The 19,274-nt window shown below is 47.5% G+C and overlaps 1 protein-coding gene across 1 annotated transcript in view; it reads right to left on the reverse strand.

Moving 5' to 3' along the window:
- Positions 1–4,986: 4,986 nt before the first annotated feature.
- Positions 4,987–19,274, reverse strand: part of LOC144124516 (uncharacterized) — a 29,871-nt gene continuing 15,583 nt past the window's right edge. The window contains exons 2-3 of the mRNA XM_077657240.1: positions 10,836–11,947; positions 4,987–5,031 (exon numbers count right to left, since the gene is read on the reverse strand). Coding sequence (XP_077513366.1) covers positions 4,987–5,031; positions 10,836–11,947 — 1,157 coding nt within the window. The remainder of the gene's footprint in view (positions 5,032–10,835; positions 11,948–19,274) is intronic.

Consider the following 19,274-nt stretch of genomic DNA (forward strand, 5'->3'; position numbering starts at 1 on the left):
ATTATTATGCAACGTTCTCCGTCTTCTCGTAAATATTTGTTTGCCGATTCTCCGGGACGGGTCCGCACAAAGAACCCAATTGTTCAAAAGGCGGGGAACTCAGACATTTCCGATTTCTAAGGAACCCACCGCCGTCGCTGAACAATGCGATACACGGACATTGGCGCACGCCCATGTGCATCTCAATCGTGCCCGGCCGCTGCTACATTTTTGGATTTCTTGTAGACAGAAGGAACGGCACAACAATGAAAGCTGTCGTCTTCCCATCCAATCACAATGAGACCCCTTTTTTTCGCATACTTTGTTCGAGTGCACTTACTCGTTGTTATCAAACTTTTACGAACGCGGTCTGCGTACACAAATGCGGTATGTCAATGGAATTTAAATAGAAAGGGAACTGGATTGTTGAAAGCAATAATATTCAAATAATCTAGATATAGAAATAAAAATAAGAAGTGATAGATTCCGGGAACCTTGTGGAAAGCAGCCGTACTGTTTGCACAGTTTGCACAGTTTTTATGCGTCATGGCACAGTGTCAAGAATACGTTCGCGTTTCATGTTGTCGTGAGCGGATTGTTGCAGTTATGCCAGTTTCACCTCTCGTCTTGCAGTGTTGGTCCCGCAACTTCATGGTTATCTTCAATGCTCCGCTCTCTTCCCAACCAACACACAGCTCGACTCTGTGTTTCGTATTTGTAATTAACGGATTATCGTCTGGAGCCACAGATAACAAAGATCACTAATGCACTTTTCTCTTTTTTATCATTACTGACGTGTGCTATGCCATCTTTGTAACTGTACAGCAAATAGTAAAAGAGAACGAAAAAAAACAGTATCATCTACACTGATTCCGTGAGCATGCTCGCAGCGCTGTATTGTGGAAATGATGTTGAACCCATAATAAAGCAAGCATAAGAGATACCATAGTTAAAGCCATAACACAAAAACATAACATTAAATTCTGCTTGGTCCCGAGCCATGTCGGAATTGTGGATAATGAAAAAGCAGAAGCCGGCGCTGCAAATGCACGATTTGGTCAAATACAACACGTGAACATACCACACGGGGATTGGTTGAAGTTAATGCACAGTAAATTAAGAAATAAGTGGTAGGCTGTATGCGAAGAACAGGTACGTAAACAACAAACAGCATTCTGTGAAATCCCTTTTGGGAGAATGGAAATCAAGTAGACATCAGGAACGTTTTGCAGAAATTACCTTATGTCGACTACGCATCGGACACATACCCCTTACATGCACCTTCTTACTGACGAAACAAAATAAACCTCTCTGCGAGATGTGTGGCAATGAGCCACTGTAAAACACATTTTAACTTCATGTGCAAAACTTGGACTAAGAAAAAATAATCTAAATCATTTTACAATGAATACATTTCCTTACATCCTATGTTGCTTCTAGGTTATCTAGCACTTGTTGAGTTTTCAAGTTTTTTCAAGTTTCTTAACGAGGCCAGTATTTTAAAGAAGCTATATGTATCTCCTTTAACCCAAGACGTCCTAACCCTGTGTTTGGCGCATCATAGCCTTAGTTGCTTTTGCGCCATTAAACACCATGTAACTATAACTCTTCTTTATCATAATTCTTCTGCAAACTTGAAGATCTTTCATTAGCGTAACAGACTGAGGCACTGTCCGTGTTCCTGTAGTAAGAACTTAACTTTTATTCTTCATACCCTTTGATACAAGGAGTCTAACGTAGTCGAACTCCACGCGTGCCGGCGGGAGAATGAGAACGTAAACATACACATCCGCTGCCGGGTCACCGCGCTTCACCTTTCAAGTCTAACGACAAAAGAAACAAAACTTATCTCTAATATCTAGAATAATAGCGTTCCACTGGACGTCCAGCTTCTGAAAATCTCATTTGAGGCAGATCGGAAGTAGAAATAGAGACTTCTATCGAACTCGTGGACATCAGCGTCAGACGGACGTAGTAGTCTGGTGAATATCTCACCGCCTGTGATGCCATGCGCGTCTCAGCTTATTTCGGTACCGGTTAAGTGCCCCGTCGTCGGCCTTGCGCACCAGGTTTGTCACCGGGCCCTTCACGGCGACGTACGTACGTGGCTGCCTTCCAGCCAGGCAGGCCATGACACGAAACTGCTGGCGTCTACAAAATCACCGATCGCATACTCTTGCCCCAAGGGCAGAGAAACAACTGGTTTTCGCAAATGGTGCACGTGAAACTTCTCTAGCGCCGAACGCACTCTTCGCCCCATCATCAAATGTGCAGGGCTTTTGCCCATCAGCCAATGCGAAGTCGAGTACTGTATCCAGAAGAAACTCGGTATCTTGCAGTGTGTGCCTTTTCCTGGTTGCTTCTTCAGCGCTTCCTTTGCTTCCCTTACCATTCATTCGGATCTATCGATAAAAGCTGGATGATAAGATGAGCTATACACTAGTCTCATGCTCTTCACCTGCACGAAAGAATATTTCATCACTTGTAAACGCTGTTCAGTTATCAGAGACGATGACGTCAGGAATACCGTGTGTGCGTATGGATATATAGCGGTTTGGTTTATGGTTTATGGGGGTTTAACGTCCCAAAGCGACTCAGCCTATGAGGGACGCCGCAGTGAAGGGCTCCGAAAATTTCGACCACCTGGTGTTCTTAAACGTGCACTGACAACACAAACTACATGGGCGCCTAGAATTTCGCCTTCATCGAAATTCCACCGCCGAGGCCGAGATCGAACCCGCGTCTTTCGGGCTAGCAGCCGTGCGCCATAACCACTCAGCCACCGCGGCGGCTTTGCTTAGCGTTCGCTGCATTTCTGGCGCACTTTGCATGGACATAGATGCGCCTACTTTACCGCTTGTGCCATTCGGACTCTGGTTCCTGATGTCCTGCTCCTGCTGGTGCGTTGCTTCTGCTGTCACGGCCATGTAGTAAGAAATGTCGAAGGTTGACTTCTGCTCTATCAGATGTCTTTGCTGAGACGCTTCTTTCCTGATTCCACACAAAACATCCTCTCATCATCACGCCCGGGGGAAGTTCCTTGTCTCCAAAACCTAAGTCTTCATTAAGCATCTGATGCGCTGTCACGAAGTCTGCGATGGCTTCACCTTGTGCTTGGTTTCGTTTGTAGATAAGGTCTTGCTGTATATGCTTACGAACAGCTTCCTTGATGTCTTCATTAGACACTACTGTTGGTCTGTCAGGCTTCACTAGCATCACGATGAGGTTGTACGTTTATTCTATGCAGAAGCTGGGCAATTCTGCACGCTTTTCTACGTCCGTTGATAGCTCGTACACTTCCAGTCGCTCTACGTATTCGTCCCTTGATGCGTTCCAACGCCGCTGACTGCTATTTTTATTTATTTATTTATTTATTTGTTTATTTGTTTGTACGTACTGCAGCCCATGCAGGGGCTATCGCAGGACTAGACACATACAAAACACCGTAGATAAAAGCAAAACTATAAGACATGGCAGGAAAAATTAACACCAAAGTTGTAAACATAGGGAACACTACACAAATTGGGAGCTTTGGTAGAGTAAATAAAGAGATTATGAATCAGTTGGTGGCGTGCATATATCTGTCTATTGGGAGGGAACGCCCTGGACCGAGTTATATACCTCAATGTTAAATGGTACGCGCAAAGAATCTGTATTTAAACACACTAGTGCGAGCAAAGTAAGATGAGAGAATAAGTTTGTGATAACTTCTTGTTAACAATAGTATGCCACCCGGGAGTCGGTAGTGCGAATGAACGAGACAGTGCAAAAATTCTAAGGATTCCAGTCGCTGGTGACTGGCGATGGTAGTTAATTGTAAGGATTCGCGGGCAGAAGGGGGTTAAAAATCACGGCGATATTTATTACATATGAAGCGAATTGATTTCCTTTGGATGGCCTCATTTTTCTTAATGTCTGTTAGCTTGTAAGGGTTCCAAACACACAAAAAAAAATATAGTCAAGAAATGGACGGATTAGGGATTTGTACTTTAATAACCTGGTTTCCTTCGGAACCTGGGTTAATGTGCCTCTGAAATATCCTAACTTTTGGGGGGTTCTGTTACAAATGAAGTCAGTATGTTTAGACCATGATAAGTAGGAGGTAAAAAGTATTCCTAGATACTTATAGTCGGACACCTTTTGAAGGCGTATATTAAGAAAAGAGTAATAAAAATCGCTGAGGATGAAACTGCTACCGAATGTCATAACAACAGTTTTGCGGAAATTAATATTCACCTGCCAGCTTTCAAAGCCTCTGCTGATGCTATAAAGGTATTCATTAATGCGAGAATGATCACCTGAAGAGTGAATGATGTCATAGAAAATCAATCAACAGCATAGCTGCGATTGTTCGACGTGATGCTACAAGACAGGTCAATAATATACAATAGAAATAGTAAAGTTCCCGAGGCCGAGCCTTATAGCACACCAGACGTTACATGGGCAACGAAAGACTGGGATGAACTGCAGTTAACAATCTGTAAACGCTCACAGAGAAAATTGGAGATCCAAGTAACTCGTGCTGTGCTACCGTTCTGATCCCGGGGTCCTCTACATCGTCGCCAGCTGTAATAGATTAAGATACTGGCCGTGTTCATGTAATAAGAACAACGGTACGTTTATTCCTCATGCCCCTTTTATACAAACAGACTGATGACGTCACGATAGGGGCCTCTCAATCAGGCTGTCTCTGCGTGCGGTAGGGTGAATACAAACGACCTCTCCGCGGTGACGTGCGCGGTCGAGTAAATGGCGTGCCAATTACAGAGCAGGACGGAGTTGAAAACGGGCACCAAATTGGCCTTAACTCTTCTGCAGTATGTCGTGACCTTCCCTACGGAAACAAAAAATAAGTGAACTGGAAACCACGAATAAGCGCCTGAATATCGAATGAAACGAAAACTACCGCAGCAATGCCGCGACGAGTTGCGCTCATACTACGTCATTTTCCAGGAGTTTGATTTAAAATATGAAAAATAATATCACAAACAGCTTCTACTTTTGACTTCAACCGTAAGGGAAGTAGAAGAGTGACGTCGTGGCCTGAGCTGCCTGCAATCAGCGCAGGCCGTCACAGTGTTGCCAGGCTCAACGTGCGCGTGCTCGCGTCATTGGATGCGGTACCAGTGCATACACCATATGTCGCGAAAGGCAGCACAGAGCGCCATATTGAACCACAACCGCACAGGAGATTGCATTGCTTTTGATACTTCGTCACTGTAGCACTAAAGTTATGAAATGTTTTGCGCTCCAAGAAGCGATGCGAGCAATATCCCGCGTATCCATTGCCGTAAGAGTTCCGAGATGTTACGGTCAGAGAAGGCGTATAATATGGGCTCGAATTCCATTCCACAGCGTGGCGTTAGATCCACGGCAGCCATTCCACGGCTACGTAGGACGTGTTGCTGCTGTACATTTACGGGCATGTTTACGTGCAGCAAGTGGTGTCGTTTCCTCTCCTGCTATCTTCTTTGCTTTTCTTTTCCCATAAGGAGGGCGTCGCTGAAAGGAAGGGAAGGAGCTTGTTTATCAGGAAGGGGCTGCAAGAGAGCTTTGTTTCTTTGTTGGTTTGTGCGCTGTGCGAGTAAGGCAGCAGGATGTAACCATGGGTCATTTCTTTCTCTTTTTTTTTCTCTCAGTCTTTCGCTTCCCGCTAAGGTGTTACGCCCACTTCTCTGGAATCGTCCTATTTGTGCTCCGTGTTTAGAGCCGCACGGCCCGGAATGACGGTCGCCGAAAGATGGGCGCCGTATAGGTCCCACGTTCTATTGCGCCTGTGTCAAGCCCCCAATCGTCGACTTGGGAGCGCCGCCCCGAATTGCACAAAAATGGCTGCCCGCGGTCGTATTTGCTTTCGTTTTTTTTTATCTCTTTCTGCCTTTGGTTTCTTTCCCTTGTGGCGCTTGGCACGGCGGATTGAGGAGGATTACGGCTCGTGCGACCCGATCCGATGAGAGCGGCTTATGGCAAAATCTTCTTGTTTTCTTTTCCGCGGGTCAGATGCGAGGCCATTTGGTGGCACGAGCAACACGACTTAAATTACGAGAACTCTTAAGACTACTTACGTGCTGTGAACACGGAAGCACTTGTGTCTCGTCGTGGGCTATTAGTTAAATACATTTTTTTACTAACTAGCACCAGTTAGTAACTAGTACTAATGTCTCAAAGGCCTTCAGGCTAAGGCTTTTGTGGTAAAGACGTTTATGTGGAAAGCATTAGGGTGAAGGCCTTTATGCCAAAGGCGTTTACCCTAAAGTTCACCTTAAAGGGCTTCACCTATAGACCTTTTACCTAAAGGCCATTGGGTTTCTATTGGATTCTCTGTTTACTCTCGTATGGTTGCTACGACAGCTGTGCTTATTACGTCATTAGAGTTCTCGGACTGTTTCGTCTGGGCAAAAACGCAGGATTTCGTTGCCGATGAGCCAGATAATGCTTTCGCATTAACAAAGCGCTATCCTGTACATTGCAGGTCGGTTCCTCTTTGTACTTCTAGTAACAACTGTCGTTTCTTTTGCGACCGCTGCTGCCACTGTGTTTTCGCTTGCACTTGGCTGCACTCAGAGCTCCTCATTATGACTCGCTGTTATAAATGCCGCTGGATATTGCGTGATGAGGGAAATGTGATTGTTTGTGCTGAGCGCGAATTCGCTTTTCATGATGCATTGCGTTCTGGAAAGAGTGGGACGACGTATTCGGCAAAACGGGAATCTACTAAGAATTCGTGGAAATGGGAAGCATGAATAACCACTGGCATGAAAGGTAGCGGCGGCGCTGCGAACCAAATGGAGGTGCTGACCTGAACGTTACCGTTGTTGAAATAAACAGAAAGCTTACTTCCCTTCTTTCACTGAATCACAAAGTAGGCGGCATAGGATGGCCTCAATATGATCAACAGCCAGTTTGAGGAGTTTCGGTAGCGTGTTGACACGCAAGGCAAGCAAGTTAAAAATATTAAATCCAGAGTTGACAAACATGAGAACGACGGCACAGCGAAAAAGTGACCAATTTAAAGTTGACGTTAAAGATCTCGAATGGCGCAGCAGAGGCCTTAGCCTTGAAATTCATGACGTTCCTGGGGCAGTTGGAAAAGACCTCCTGCAAACTGTAAAGCCTGGAAAGCGAGACTTCTGGCTCCAAAAAGGAAAAAAAATCTTAGACAGCTTGAAAAAGACATGTTGATCCCTAAAATTATGACTAAACATTCTAGCACCATCCCTGCTGTTGCTAAAACATGGGCAGGAGACTGGATATGAGTTCGTATCGCATAAAAATGGTAATGGGCTTGTCCGCACGAAGAATGACAATCAGCAGATGTAATCAGAAGCGTGAGTGGTTTGTCGGCATTGAACGCCTAAACGACTTCCTTTGTGCAAGAGGAGCACTTACACGGTCTGTTCATAGGACACATTAGATTAAAATATTACTCAGTCTTTGGCACTCTAATAAATTATTTTCTTCGCTGTTTTCATTTGAGTCCTTCAACTATACGAAACAAGGCAGCGGAACATGAAAGTTCATTTAGGAAGTTTCAAAATTGTTTTGATGTAGTAATGTTTACTGCAACATGGTAGTCAAGCAACATTGGTCTTTTTCAGACACCCGTTATGAAATCGTTTTGCGTGTAAGGTCGACTGAGAGAGGAAGTGACGTGTCGCTGCTGGTGAAGGAATATTTGCAAGCGGATTTATTGGACGAATTTTGCTTTCAGAAAAATTATTACGGGATAGTTTGAGTAAAATAACAAAATTTCATATACCTTTCTACGGTCGTCCTTCCAACTGTACCATACTAAACTTTTTTAGCTTTATTGACTAATTCACAACTTTCATGAATGAAAGCCAGTATAATTGTATTGTCACGACCTGAGGAGCCGTGCAGGTAGACGTCGGGGGGAACAGAAGGCTAGGCGCTTTAATCAGACAGCCAGGGTCCAAAGCACAGAGCCAGAGCGCCTCGGGAGCCAACCAACACTTCGTCGTCGTCTTTGACTAAGCGTGGAGGCCGCGCGGCGCGTTCGGCACGTGGCATTATTCCCCCCCGCGAAAGCAAACACCGTCTCGGTGTGGAATGAGTTATGCACAGGGAGAGAAGAAGGGGAAAAACAAACGAAAAATAGGGGTGAGGTTAATTATACATCCGGCGCTAGTTGACAGGTGAGGAGAGCAAAGTTCACACGTAGGGTAAGGAGGTAAAGGGGCGACACACAGCGTGCACACAGCGCTCAGTCACGCGAATAGTACGGTTTTAGGCACACTACATGGACGACTTCAGGCCGTTGATGCTGACGGCCGGCGACCACAGTTCCATCGGGGACAACTTCGTAGTTGAGGCTGTTCAGGCGGCGCAGGACTTTGTACGGGCCAAAATACCGATTGATAAGCTTTTCGCACAACCCCTTACGGCGCAAGGGTGTCCACACCCATACCTTGTCACCCGGCTCGTAGTGCACGTCCCTGTGCCGAAGGTTATAGTGTCGAGCATCGACGGATTGCTGGTCCTTGATGTTCAAGCGGGGCAGCTGACGGGCTTGCTCTGCGTTTTCCACGAAGTTGCCTGCTTCAGGGGTTACCTCTTCATCGCCGTACGGGAGCATCGCATCCAACATCATGCGGACCTCCCTGCCATAGACGAGACGGAACGGGGTAAACTGGGTGGTTTCCTGCGTCCCTGTATTATATGCGAAGGTGACGTACGGCAAGATCTCATCCCACGTTTTATGTTCGACGTCAACGTACATCGAGATCATGTCCGCTAATGTTTTGTTGAGCCTTTCCGTTAGACCATTGGTTTGGGGATGGTACGCTGTTGTGGGTCGATGAGCTGTGTGGCTAAGCGTTAAGACGTCACGTAAGAGCCGGGCTTGAAACGCCTTGCCTCGGTCAGTAATGATGATCGATGGGGCGCCGTGTCTAAGCACGATTTCGTGCATAAAGAAGTGAGCAACTTCGGCGGCAGTACCTCGCGCAAGGGCCTTCGTTTCAGCGTAACGGGTCAAGTAGTCGGTGGCGACTACGATCCACTTGTGGCCGGACGACGAAAGAGGAAATGGCCCCAAAAAGTCCATGCCGACTTTGTCGAATGGTTTTTGTGGCGGCTCGATGCACTGAAGCAGCCCGGGAGGCTTGAGCGTCGGTTTCTTCCGCCGCTGACATTGCCGGCATGTCCGGACATAACGCTTGACGCTTGACGTGAGCTGGGGCCAGTAATAGTTCTGCCGGATTCGGGACAAGGTGCGGGTAACACCAAGGTGGCCGGAAGTTGGTTCATCATGGCAGGCTAGGAGAACCTCATCCCGTAAATCAGACGGTATGACGAGCAGGTAAGTTGTCGGACTGGAAGTAGAGTTCTTTTTATAAAGCACCCCGCTCCGGAGACAAAACGATGATATCCCACGAGCTAGGTACCGTGGTATCTCAGGGTGCCCACCTTCGAGATGTTCTATGAGCAGACGCAGCTCGGCGTCGGCACGCTGTCAGGAGACGAGCTCAGACGTGCTGACGGCTCCAAGGAAGCTGTCGTCGTCGATGGTGTCTTGTGGAGGAGGTTCGACGGGAGCGCGTGACAGGCTATCAGCGTCGGTGTGGTTCCGGCCGGACTTATAGGTGACGGTGAAATCGAATTCCTGCAGGCGTAATGCCCAACGGGCGAGGCGGCCGCAAGGGTCCTTTAAATTTTTTAGCCAGCACAGCGAATGGTGGTCCGTGACGACACAAAACGGTCTGCCATACAGATATGAGCGGAACTTAGCTGCTGCTCAGACTACGGCTAAGCATTCTTTTTCGGTGGTAGAGTAGTTCAACTCAGCGCGCGACAGTGCCCGGCTGGCGTAGGCAATTACTTTGTCGACACCGTCTTGCCGCTGAACGAGAACGGCGCCAAGACCGACGTTGCTCGCATTCGTATGTACCGCCGTGTCGGCATCTTCGTCGAAATGTGCTAAGATTGGCGGCGATTGGAGTCGGCGTCGTAATTCGTTGAAGGCAGTCTTCTGTTCGCTGCCCCAGGAAAATGATATATCATCCCGGGTTAGGAGCGTCAGAGGGCTGGCAAGCTGGGCGAAGTTTCTAATGAAGCGACGATAATAGGAGCACAGGCCCAAGAAACGTCGGACTGCTTTTTTGTGAACGGGGACCGGAAAGGCAGCAACGGCAGCAAACTTCTCTGGGTCAGCTCGGATTCCATCAGCACTAATGACGTGCCCGAGAAACTTCAATTCGGTGAATCCAAAGTGACATTTTTGTGGTTTGAGGGAGAGGTTGGCGGAACGAACGGCTTCGAGGACAGTTCTGAGACGGTGCAGATGTTCCGTGAACGTTGCGGAAAAAATAATGACATCGTCAAGATAAACAAGACATGTCTGCCACTTCAGACCTGTGAGGACGGTGTCCATCATTCTTTGGAATGTGGCAGGAGCGGAGCAGAGCCCGAAGGGGAGGACGCGAAATTCGTAGAGCCCGTCCGGTGTGATGAAGGCGGTTTTCTCACGGTCCCTCTCATCGACTTCTATCTGCCAATAACCGCTCCTGAGGTCTACCGAAGAGAAGTACTTGGCTTGGCGAAGACGGTCGAGGGAGTCATCGATACGGGGCAGCGGATACACGTCTTTCCTTGTCACACTGTTAAGTTTCCTATAGTCGACGCAGAATCGCAGTGTTCCGTCTTTCTTCTTCACCAGGACGACAGGAGACGACCACGGGCTGATTGACGGTTGGATGACACCGTCCGTGAGCATCTCTTTGACCTGTGTTTGTATAGCATCTCGCTCCCGAGGGGACACGATAGGGCTGCTGATGGATGGGTCAAGCTCCTTCAGGCGTGATGATGCGGTGTTTAACTATCGACGTTTGTCGCACCTTAGACGACGTCGTGAAACACGCACGAAACTCCCGCAAGAGGTCCTGGAGTTGCCCCTTTTCAGCGGATGAAAGGCCCGGATTTATGTTGACGTTGTCGAGCGCTTCTGCGTCACCTCCAGTGGTGTCCTCCTCGCAAGCAAAACATTCGGCCACTTCCTGGACACGGTCGACGTAAGCGATGGCTGTGCCACGGAGTAGATGTCGATGCTCATTGCAAAAGTTGGTAATAAGGACCTCTGTCCAACCGTCATGCAGGTAGCTAAGGCCTCGTGCCACCGCAATCCCCTTAGTGAGTACGAGAGAGACATTAGGCTCGACAACCCGGAGCCCCCGCTGTGGTTCATCACAGGTAACTCTAGCGAGAATGCTGGCACGTGGAGGCACCGTAATGTTATCCTCGGCGACTCGAAGGGCGGACTGAGAACCCTGGTGCGCCGGCTCTGCTGTGGCCAATTTGGTGGAAAACGTCACCAAGCGATTCGGGAGGTCTATTATAGCACCGTGCTCACGAAGAAAGTCGATGCCAAGGATGACATCGCGAGAACATTCGCGCAGAACAAGAAAAGTGGCGACGAAGGTGCAGCCGCGAACCGTAACACGGGCCGCACACATACCAAGTGGTGCGACAACATGTCCCCCCGCCGTACGTATGTCGGGGCCTTCCCACGGTGTCGTCACTTTTTTCAGGGTCGTCGCAAGCCGTCCGCTAAGGATGGAGTAATCTGCGCCCGTATCAACCAACGCGCTGACCTCCTTAGTGTCGACGAGAACAGGGATGTCCAAGGAGATCCGGCCTTCAGCGCGGCCTGTCGATGGTTGTGGGGAGGGACTCAGTCGGTGCGGCGGCGGAAGCTGGTCGACGACTGGGGTTGCGACGTCGGGGCGATTCGGGTGGAGAGTCGGGGAAAACTGTGCGGCGATGCGGCGTTCTACGTCGGGGCGAGTCGGTCGGTGCGGCGGTGGAAGCTTTGCGTCGGATCGGCGTTCGGCGGCCTCGCCTCCAAAGGTCGCCGGAGCTAGTTTTCCCGATGTGGGATCGAGGAACCATGTTGTTCTGAGGCATAACGGGACCCAGAAGGCGAAGACCGGCGTGGAGAAGGCGAGCGCGACTCGCGGCGCGGAGACGGGCGGCGGGGAGGAGGCAGGGAACTACGCTGGCGGTTGACATACTCGGCGATGTCCTGAGGGTGCTCGCCGGGTCGTGGACGGGGACTGTCAAGAGCAAATCCGCGCAGACCGATTTCGCGATACGGGCACCGCCGGTAGAGATGGCCGGCTTCACCACCGTGGTAGCACAGCGGGCGTTGATCCGGAGTGCGCCAGAGATCAGTCTTCCGCGGTGGCTGGCGCCGATCAGCCCAGTAAGAGAGCGGTTGAGCAGCGTGCACCGCGTCCACTGGAGGGGAGTAAGGGGAAGGCTCAGGAAATGGGGCTGGGCGGCGCACGACGTCCGCGTACGTGACTGGCTGAACAGTGGCCGGGTACGGCGCGGGAACGGATGGGGCCGGTTGCGGCGCCGGCACGACCGCAGCGGTTTGTGCCCTGAGCGCCTGCTGAACTTCCTCGCGGATGACGCTGGTGACGGAATCGATGCGAAGGGCAAATGTTCCATGAAGGTGCTGCAGCTCCTCGTGAACCACGGAACGAATGAGTTCGCGAAGGGAGCTCGGGTTCATCCCGGGACCGTGGTCGAACCGGTCCAACGTGGACAGCGACGGCACTGGACGCAGTTGCCGGGCGTACTGATTGGCCCTCTACTGCAGCAATTTCTCCATGTGGGCGGCGTCGGCCAGAAACTCCGCGACAGTGTTGGGCGGGTTCCGTACGAGACCGGAAAAGAGCTGGTCTTTTACGCCGCGCATCAGGTGCCGCAGCTTTTTTTCCTCAGTCATGGCTGGATCGGCGCGATGGCAAAGACGCGTCACATCCTCTACGTACATTGCAACACTCTCGCCTGGAAGTTGAATTCGAGACGTCAGGGCGCGCTCCGCGCTCTCCCGGCGGTCACTGCTGGCGTACGTAGTCAGGAGCTGACGTCGGAAGTCCGGCCACGTAGACAAGATAGCCTCACGGTTCTCAAACCACGTGCGGGCAGAGTCTTCGAGGCTGAAATACACGTTACGCAGCTTGGTCGTGTCGTCCCAGCCGTTAAAGGTCGCAACCCGTTCATAGTGTGCCAACCAGTCCTCGGCATCCTCGAACTGGCCACCGTGAAAGGGCTTAGGTGTTCGTGGGGTCTGAAGGGTCAGATAGGTGGGGCTGGTCGAAGGTACAGTCATCGTCACGGCGGGCAGTGGCGTCGCCATGAGGGGAGTGAAAGTTGAGGGTTCGCCTTCACGAGCGGCACGAGGGTTCGCCGTCACTACCTCGGGGGATAGGCCTCGGATCCTCCGGCTGGCACGATGGACAGGGGTGGTCACAAGAGGCGGGCGCGTCGAGTCTTCCGCAGGAGAAGGGATCATCGGTCGCACCTCCACCAGTGTCACGACCTGAGGAGCCGTGCAGGTAGACGTCGGGGGGAACAGAAGGCTAGGCGCTTTAATCAGACAGCCAGGGTCCAAAGCGCAGAGCCAGAGCGCCTCGGGAGCCAACCAACACTTCGTCGTCGTCTTTGATTAAGCGTGGAGGCCGCGCGGCGCGTTCGGCACGTGGCAATATCTTTGGCGGTGATATTAACATTGGTTTAAGCAGTAATAGCGTAGCAAAACTTGATTTTGAAACCTTCTTGTGGTGAATGCTGAAATTGCATTGAGTCATCTACCCGAGTGGCACTCCTAAGAAACCTCAGCCGAATTGTTCATCAGCAATTATGACACCTCTTCTGTCACGAGCACTGTTTTTCTTACACTGTCAGTAACCACATTGCGGTAGGCTGCAGGGTTGAAATAACTTCCTATGACATTACGGACACAGACATTCCTATTATAAATGAGTGTCGCAAGCCGACCTAAACGTTTTTTGGGTAGAAATCAGCCAGATAAGTTAGTACTCGGTTCTCAGTAAAACGGACGCAGATTTTACTTATAAGATCTTTTGGCTACAATCCATTTTAATCTATGAAAAACACTGTCTACAAGCGTATTTCGAAGTGAAAAGTGGTCATTTGCTGTAGATCACTCGAGCACAGCTTAATTAAGAAAAATTATAGGAATAATTCTCTCTGTGAGAAGTTTATACAGTCTATAAATGAAGCAGACTTGCGTGCCCTTAAAGATTCTCTCAAGGCGTTAAGTGCCAATATGCGTTGTCCAGCTTTGGTATCTGCTTTGTCAACAGGAACGCCATTTTTTTCAAGGTCGCAGTTTTTGTACTATATTCTTGTATCCTGCCTCTCCTGCTTGGACCGTATTTGGTTCGCAGTACGTGGTAAAAATAAATTGGAGGGGACATATAAGTTCCCCTTTAAGGGCACGACGCAATAGCGCGATAGCCTATTCATGACGCGACAGCCCATTCATGGTGCAGAGGTGCACCGGTTAAGCGATGCGCCACTGCTCTGCGATGGCAGGTGCTGCCATCGGTGGGACTTGTGAGACCTAGGCTGCTCTTCCCGAGCAACCTCTCGCGACCAATTTTTAATTTAACTTCCACCTGCCATGGTGGTCACTTTGCTTACGAGTCGGTGGGAAGGTTGTGATGACACCACAAGGTCACGTGACCTAGGTGGCCCACGTGGGCTTCTTCTCGGGAGATATTTCGCTCACAACGACGACGACGATGCCGGATTTTCTGCAGACCGAGAGCCTTAATAAAACATTTTTATAAATATGGAGGTCGAAAGACGTACTACTATCGATTCTTGTAGTCTTCGGCAGGAAGTACACGTTGATTTTGGAATAAAAATAATTCGCAGTGGCACGGAACATCTAAACATTAAAGGAAATTATTCGCAATGACCAAGAAGTTAGTGGGAAAGCTATGATTTACTCATTTAACGGTTAATTCTTTCATGGAGATTTTAATGTTTCATCACGCGATCCCTGCACAGTTTTAAGTCGTGTGAATGCAAGTTCAATCTTCTTAGAGCTCGCAGATCCAAACGAAGTGCTGACTGTATTTTTAAATCTGAAACATTCTGACGCCTGTGAGGCTGATGGCGTAGAGATCAGGCCTGTAAAATATGATACGGCTAGAATAAGCCCGGTATTCGACTATATATCCTTTGCATAACGCCGGGAACATTTTTCTAAAAGAAAGCAAGCAGCACGTATTATACCTGTATATAACGAGGGTGCTAGACACTAGTCAACAACAACAGACCAGTATCAACCCTTCCTGTATTCTTTAAATGCCTAGAAAAAAGCAGCTGATACCCTATTTCATTCCCTTTTCTAAGAAACCTGATTTTATAACATTGTGTGAGTGTCAAAAAAAATAATCTGAAGGTGTTGTGTGTTATGCTCGGTTTTATGGCACATAGACAACTAATGCCATAATATGACAAGCTCAAAGTATAGGAAAAGTTATCTGCAGAATTTTATTGAATTGTGAAAAATCATTGGCGGTGTAGTGGACCAAAAAGTTAGTACTACTTCGTGATTACAAAGGAAAGAAATTTTAGAAAAGGTACTCGTAAAAGCGTTAAATAGCGTCGGGTAACCCCAGCTGCCATCCTTAACTGGACAAAGGGCTTGAGGCTCCCAATCAATGAAATAAAGACCTCAGCATTCTTAGGAAGGAAAACGTGGCTGAAGTGCATGAGGCGAAGGACTTAGTCAGAATTTACATTTCTTTGAAGAACACCTGCTTCTGTTAAAAATCTAAAAACACAAGACATATCCACAATTGCATTATCATCGAAGAGAAGCGTTGGGTGAAGAAGGATTCATTGATTACAAAACAGTGAAAAACACTTTGTCCTTAGCTTTTCGAGTTTCACGCAAGAAAATAAAATGTAATTTACTGTAAGTTCATCTCCACATTTTTTGCAGAGTTGCTTGTCCTGTTTCGTCAGCAGAAAGTTGTGCGTAAGGTGTGTGTGGCCTATACGGAGACGGCAGACAATGACTTCCTTGAAACGTTCCTGGTGCACACCTGACTTCCATTCTCATAAAACTGGCTTTATCAAGTGTAGTTTATTTATTTCGTTGTTCCAAGTGGACGGCCATTTTTCTCTAATTTGATTTGAATTGAATTGAATTGGTTGAATTGGAGTTTGGGGAAATGAAGTGGCGCAGTATCTGTCTCACATATCGGCGGACAAGTTCACAGCGCCATAATGGAAATAATAAAGGAGGGACTAAGAGAAGGAAGGAAGAAAGAGGTGCCATAGTGGATGGCTCCCGGAAAAATTTCGACCACCTGCGGATTTTGAACGTGCACTGACATTGCACACCTCACGGGCGCCTTAGCGTTTTGCCTCCGTCGAAACGCGGCCGCCGCGGTCGGGTTCGCACCCGGGTACTCGCGATCAGTAGCCGAGCGCCCTAACCGCTGAACCACCGCGGGGGGTTCATAATTTACGATGTACTATGCTTAGGCAATATCTAAAGGCGCATTTTTTTTAAAATTTGCTTGCAACAAGCTTGAGCAGCGCACACATCTGCTTTTTATTTGCATTTTATGCCTGCATGACTCGGTACTCAGCACAGTTTTATGCTTTCCCCTGAGATGCGGCTGTTGTTATGTTGTTTATGATGTCACAGAGTAACGGAGTGATTGCGTTTCTGAAGTGAATAGCTTTGAGTATGCTTAGTGAGTCCTTGTATATGATATGTTTGCGGAGCTCTTTTTTGCTATTTTTCGACAGATAAACAAATGGAGTAACATTCCGCAGTGAAAATTGATGCACACTGTGGAAGGCGTACTGTTTTCTCACAGTTCTCGTGTACCACTGCGCAGTCAACGTAACTATTGGTTTTCGAACCATCAGTAAAAAGAATCTGTGAAGGTACCGTATTTTTGCGCAAGTGTAAGAAACTCTTTTGTGATATGTTGCTGTGGATTTTGTTTTCTGTGGATCTGTGTAAGAGTGGGATCACAGATTTGAGGAAAACTGTACCATGGAGGTAGTGTGTCTCATCTTCGTCCAACGCCAGGTAATAAGACCATTACGCCAAGATTCTGGTACATATTGCAAGGGAGTGAAGACGAGGTGAACGAAGTGTCTCGGTGGTGCGCGTGTTCTGGGCTTTGGTGCTCTGTGCTGTGTGCTTGGTAGGGGTTCTGTGCTCTCGGCCTGTGTGCTGTGCCCGGGGCGTTCTTGAGTCGTTCTCGCCTTGGACCACGTAACATATCTTCAGATCGGAAGAGCAGGGGCCTGGTAGCTTGAGGTTTTTGGAGAATATCATTCTAGAAGGACATTCCTTTATAAGTGGATAGCAGATGGGTTTCCGTCGACATCTTACTTCAAGGACATATGTACAAGTTAGTGCAGTTCTTCTGATTTCAAGTGGGGGTTCATTTCTTCCTGCATAGAGGCTGACTATGGGAGAGGTCCTATATTCTCCACACGAGAAGGGTAGGCCTCAGTTGTGTACTGGATCTATTTTTTTAGGCATGATGGTCTTGCTGAAGCGTACACAATGCACCCATAATCTGTAAGGAAGAACGTACCAAAGAGCGATAAATGTGCAGATGACATGTTTTATGAGGCCCCCAACGCTTCCTTTAGAGGATTTTGAGTTTGTTTACTAACTGGAAGACTTTCTTTTTAGTGTGTTTATGTGTGGTATGAATGGCAGTTTTTGTCAAATGTTATGCCTAAAAATTTCTGATATTTCTTTATTGGTAGTATGGTTTCATTTTGGTGTAGCGTGGGAGCGTTTTGCAAAAGTACTGTTACTGTTTTTTTTTTGTGTGTGGGGAGAACTTAAACACAATTTCGCCTGCTCAAATTGCCAGTCTGTTTAATGCATGTTGTATTTGCCTCACACAGACTGATAAGCTGGATAATGCGCATGCAATTTGAAGGTCTTCGACACACAGGGTGTTCCATCTTAATTTACATAATTTTTAAAACAGGCTTTTTGAGTTAGAAGAACGCTTTTTTTCGGCATAGTATTGTAAGCAGTGTAGTGTATCAGAAAATAGCTCTGATGTGCTAACAAGCAGGCTGCTTATATAATATTGATAGTTAACTTTTTAACTATTACCGCTAGACTCCTTAGTTTTGGAGAGGCGTGTACCACACCTTAAGTGTTACCAATATCAGTTTTTAGGATTCCGAAATTGCGACTGCCCTTGTCGCTGTGACCCAACAAATTTCGGCTAAATTGCGCCAAAATACATGCGCTTTCGAGAAGCTTGCAGGCAAAGCAACCTCTCCAGTATACATAACTCGTCGAAATAGCCAAAATTTGTTGGGCCACAGCGCCAAGGGTACCCGCGTTTTCGAAATTACAAAATCTGACATGAGTGTTAATATGCCTCTTAATAATTAAGGAGCCTAACAGTAACAGTTTAAAAGTTAACAATTCAATGTTAGTTAACCAGCCTGCTAGCTAGCAGGTCTTAGATGTATTTTAATGTACTACACCGCTGACATTGCTATGCCGAAAAAAGCGCTCTTCTAACTCAAAAAGCCAACTTTTTAAGATTGTGTTCAGTCTTAGGTGAAACACCCTGCATACTGAATACATCACGGACTTCGGAGTTATTTTTGTTGTGGAATACATTTTTGCGACAAACAGCTTAGTTCTTAAAGTACACCCAGCGCTAACCAATTTTTCTGAACGAATTGTTTGGGTAGCGTTGAACCCAGCCGTACATGCAATGAAAGGTCAGACAGAAAATCTTTCAAACAGTTTGGAATCCTTCCATATATACCTAAGTCTGCTAGGTAGCGGAGAATCTCTTATCTCCAGGTTGTATCATAAGCCTTCTCCATATCAAAGAAGACTGCTAGGCAGTGTTTGTGTATGAAAGCTTCCCGTACTGTGTTTTCAAGGCGAATGAGATGGTCAGTTGTTGAACATGCTTTCTTGAATCCACATTGGTCGATGCCCAGAAGTTCACAAGACTCAAGAACAAACATCAGTCTAATGTTTACAATGCTTTCTAAAGATTTAGTGAGACAGCTTGCAAAGGTTATGGGCCTGTAACTGCTAGAGGGGAGGGGGGGGGGGGGTGTTGATGGTTTTTCTGTTTTAAGTATGGTACAATAACGGCCTTTTCCATTCTTCGGGTATTTTTCCTAACATCCATATTTTGTAAAAAAAATTTAATAGTGCTTCTATAGAGGGCTGAGAAAAATGTGTCCGCATTTCATAATGTATCTGATCAGGGCCTGGCACCTTCTGTTTGGCGGCAGATAGAAATTGTTTATTTCATGAATTGTTATTAAACTATTGTATGGTTCGTTCGTGCAACCAGTTGTTGGTGTTTCTAAGTTGTGTTTTTGTATCTGAAAAATAATTCTGTATAGTGTGAACAACTGGAAACGCTTGAGAAATGTTCACCTCAGATGTCTGCTTGTTCGTCTATAGTTGTTTGTTT

The sequence above is a fragment of the Amblyomma americanum genome, chromosome 1 (assembly GCF_052857255.1).
Source record: "Amblyomma americanum isolate KBUSLIRL-KWMA chromosome 1, ASM5285725v1, whole genome shotgun sequence".
NCBI classification, from domain to species: domain Eukaryota; kingdom Metazoa; phylum Arthropoda; class Arachnida; order Ixodida; family Ixodidae; genus Amblyomma; species Amblyomma americanum.